The 4526-nt window shown below is 28.0% G+C and overlaps 1 protein-coding gene across 2 annotated transcripts; it reads right to left on the bottom strand.

The window, feature by feature from the left end:
- Positions 1-1816: 1816 nt before the first annotated feature.
- Positions 1817-3180, bottom strand: LOC100164025 (probable Golgi SNAP receptor complex member 2). Of its 2 annotated transcripts, XM_008183299.3 has the most exons (5): positions 2971-3180; positions 2769-2904; positions 2583-2688; positions 2356-2511; positions 1817-2296 (listed from the first exon to the last, which is right to left on the bottom strand). In XM_008183299.3, exons 2-5 carry the CDS (start codon positions 2894-2896, stop codon positions 2051-2053), a joined length of 636 nt encoding a protein of 211 aa, XP_008181521.1. In that variant the 5' UTR covers positions 2897-2904; positions 2971-3180; the 3' UTR covers positions 1817-2050. The 2 variants fall into 2 exon arrangements, with proteins under 2 accessions (XP_008181521.1, XP_001949052.1); XM_001949017.5 differs by having other exon boundaries at positions 2769-3179.
- Between the last annotated feature and the right edge of the window lie 1346 nt (positions 3181-4526).

Here is a 4526-nt window from a genome sequence, read left to right as displayed (position 1 = left end):
CAGTTAAAATTAGTTTTATCAACACAAAATAATCACTCTTTTATGGACACATCATTTGTACAACACACTTAACACTTATAAATAAAAGAAAATTGATAGAGCTTTGACAGATCAGTTGTTGAATTCAGTATAAGTGAATTTCAGTCAATTTCACATTACAGACAGTGGCGGATATAGCATTTTTTCGCCCCTAGGTTTAATCACTCAAGCGCCCCCCCCCCCCCATCCCCCATATAAATCTACCAAGAATCCAACAATATTTGGTCTAAACCCTTCTCTTCAAATTGTATTCACTTTTCTTTTATCAAAAAAAAATATATAATATTAAATCTTTAAAATATACAACTTCTAAAAATAAAATATTTCATGTCTAATATTTTACTTCAGATACCAGTGGTGGCGTAGTTACGGGGGGGTGTAAGGGGTTTCCACCCCCCCCAAACAAAAATCTTTTTTATAATGGTATTTTGTTTTGGGAAAATTGTTGTGATAAGAGACTTTCGGCAAACTGCCGACGGTACGAATAATAAATTATATAGCACGACAAGTCGACAAAATTATCGTCGATAACAATTTTATCATAGGTAGGCCTCGATAACTAATTAATAAAAAAAAAAAACTATTTTTAGGGATTCTATTTTATGTTTAATAATTGTTTTTCACTCAGAAGTTTAAAAAAATAGTGAACAAGTTGGTAACCGTTTTGGTGTACAGTGGTTGACTATAGTTGAGTACCTGAATAGGTCACTTTAATGAATATGTTAAATTTGAATTTAATAATAAATCATTACATATAAAAAAAGACTCAGAGCTAATCTCGTATAAATATATTGCAATAAATTATTATAGCATTTTATTTTACTATTTGTCATACAGTAAAAAGTATACGGAATATATAGGCAACAGATTACTATTTATCTAAATATTTCAAAAATGTCTTCATGTATAGTAATAATATACCTAAACATTGAAAGTCTTCACCAATATATTTTTGAATTAAAACAAAATAACTAGAATTGTTAATTCTTTGTTTAATATCGAATTTCGGCAAAATTACGAGTCTTATCTAAAAAGTTTTGTACATTTCTAATACAAAATAATTTTCAAAATTTGAACTTATGCATTTTTAAATTACTATAAGAACAATTTATGATGGACCTTACATTAAATTGTCAAGATTTTTGCCTGAGCCTAAAAAATGTATTAACACAAGTCTTTTAAATGCCTATAAGTAACTTAAAATAATTATTCTAAATATTTTGAAAATTTAATTTAGAATAAAAAAAAATTATTTTAGTATTAGCAGAATGTTTCAAATTTTAACTGTTAGGATTACATTAAAAATTAAAAAACCAATATTGTTTAATGAGAAATCATTATCTTACATGTAAGTATCCAATTTTTCCAAATTTAAACTTCTGATGCTCATAAAAAATATTCACATAATTATAAACTTAACTTTTTTTTATAATTCTGGTAAGCAAAACTTATACGGATCCTTGAATTAAATGTTAAACTTGTATGCATTTTCAACTACAAAATAATTTGAAAACGTTTGTGGATTTTTGTCAAAAACTGGTACAGAGTTTAAAATGTCTGTTTTTACCAATTTGTTCTTATATTTTTTGAAAACTACTATAGAATTTTTACTTTTTACCTTCTAATAATAACCAGAAAAAGAACCATCATTTGGTATCAAAAACCACCCTCAAATTTGAAGATTGAAGCATTTTTTTCTTTTACTATAAAAGTATACAACATACATAATTGTAAAATCAATATATTCATTATTCAGCTCAGAATCTAAAAAAGAATATAACAAGTTTAAAGTTTGGTTTATTTTAATTAACTAAATAGTTAATAAACATCACATTTTTTTTACTAATAAATAAATAGTTAAAAAATATTTTGGTTATGTACAAAAATAATTTAGTAAATAGTAACAATTAACTGTTAGATACATATAAAATATAACACCATAATTTAGATCATAGCATTATAATCTATGGTATAACTCACCAAAATATTAACTTTATTTGATCAATGATCATCAACTGAAATATATCATTACTATAATTATAATGAGGATTGTGATGGCCATTCCTCCATATAGTATATACCTATCTTCTTTTAATCTCTTTTCAATGTATTTCATAGTTGTATTGGAAAGCCTAAGTGAGCCAAAAATTCCAGTCAAACGATTTCGGGTGCTTGTTAGTCTATCACGTTGTTCACGCAAACTTTGTAGAATACTGGCACCAGATCCTAATAAATCATCAACTCCTCGATTTGCTCCCTGAAATTAACAATACAGTTTATTTTAATTTTTATATTTAATTATAATATAAAAAGTACTTGTAGTGAATTTTGATGTTGTATTGAACTATCGATTAATATTGTTGTATCGTTCATGTCTGAATTTCTAGTAAACCGACGATTTAACAGCTCTTCACGTTCCTGCTCAACTCTCAATCTCCTCAAGTGATTTTGTTGATGTGTTCTTAATGCTGACTAATATATAGGTATTTAAACATTTTAAATTTGATAAAAATTAAAAATTGTCTAATAAATATTGCATTAACCTGCAAGTGCTGGTAATCGTATTTGAGTTGATCCACACGTAGTTTGGCATTGTTGCGCCTAGAAACAGGTTCTTTGTGCACAAGAATGTCTAGGTGTTCGCAATTTCTAAACAAGATATACAATTTAGTGAACGTTTTTATACAACAAAAAAAATTAGGTATATTAAACAAAAACATATTTATTACTGTGAAATGGTTAATATTCTGGATTGTACATCAGCTTCGACCAGTTCTGATTTCGAACTCTCCAATCTATGGAATAATTCTTGTGTTTCTAATATCAACCTATTCGTCTGGTGGTATAAATTTTCCATTATGTATCCTGTGTGGTACGTTTAATAAACTGTTACCGATATTAACTATAAAGACTAGGTAACACGTATTATACTTTGATAGAATATATATATATCTTCGTAAGATATTGTGGGATTATTAACCAATTTCCGAGATGAACATGGACTACTGGCTGCTGCTACTGACTGGCACCATGACCAGACAAGAGTACTAGGTGGAACTGGTTGAAGAGTTTAAAACTTTACAAACTAATAAAAAATACTTATAAATTTACTTTTTTAAATTTTGATAACAGACACGTATACGGTAGACCATCGAGATAGATAAGAATACATAACATACCACAGATATATAAAATATAGTTATACGTGGTTATACTAGAGCACTATAGATGTATAGTGCCTTAGTTATACTACACTTTATATCACGGACTAAGATATTTTGGCTTGTCCTGTGGACACGACTGATTGTAGAATGTACATTGGCGATAGGCCAGTGCCGGTAAGTGAGTGAATTCCACAGATGTACACAATAATTATTGTATTTATAAATTTGAAATTATTTTAAAACCGTTTAAAGTTTAGTTAACTATATAGTAACTAGTAACTACACGATTAAAGATACTTTCATTAGGGATGTCCAAACGGATTTCAAAATCGATATATCGATATATCGAAGTATTCAATATCGATATGTGATATATATCGAATTCAAATATTGATATATCGATAATATCGAAAAAAAATTTAAATTTCAAATTGTAAGTTAATAACTGATGCACAAAAATATAATACAATATAATATGTATATATTTATATCATGAAATTAATAATTTGTAGGTAATGTTTTGTTATTAGCAAATAAATTTAAGTGATTATATGCACTGCCAGTGGTAGGGGTGGCCATGACACCTGCGTTAGGGTGGAATGAAACAATTAAAAAAAAATAAAAAAAATTTTTTTAGTTTTTAATAGACATTTTTTTATGTATTTCAAGAGTATTAAAAAGTACAAAAACTTTGGAGGTCATGGGATAACTTTTTGAGATGCCGCCACGTACTTATTTATTTAGTTCCATTTACAGGAGTACAATATATGTCCCATAAACCGAGACTCTGGCTCTCTTATGAGTGTAATGTGTTCTGTTATTTTATTACGATAATATTTGTCATCTGTTTTTTGATTTATAAAAGTGTGGTCTTTACGTCCGTCAAAATATAGACTTTTCGGTTGCCTATCAGTTTGTATTTTTAAATCTTGGCGTTTCTTATGTCTCTCTCTCCTTATTTTCATTCTGTCAATCACATGTTGTTTATCATCAGTTTTAATTATTCCAACATCTTATAGTATTGCACTAGCAAATAGCAATAATAGCAACAGTTCGATCAGATATTCCCGTTCTATCACACGCTAATGCTAGAGCTGGTAACTCGAGTCTCATTTGTGACTGTTTACTAACTAATAACTATTGTACTATAAAATATCTGCAAAAAAAAATAAGTTATAAATTATGAATTCGGATAAGTTATGAATGAATTGAACAATATACACGGAGTATTACGCAAAGCTAAAGTTTTTTTTCTTTCATGGCTTACAAAGGTTACACGAGTCGTGAAAATATTTGTTACAAAACAGTGGATCGCGAGTCAAA

The sequence above is a fragment of the Acyrthosiphon pisum genome, chromosome A2 (assembly GCF_005508785.2).
Source record: "Acyrthosiphon pisum isolate AL4f chromosome A2, pea_aphid_22Mar2018_4r6ur, whole genome shotgun sequence".
NCBI classification, from domain to species: Eukaryota; Metazoa; Arthropoda; class Insecta; order Hemiptera; family Aphididae; genus Acyrthosiphon; species Acyrthosiphon pisum.
This window is presented reverse-complemented; position numbering and strand designations above follow the sequence as displayed.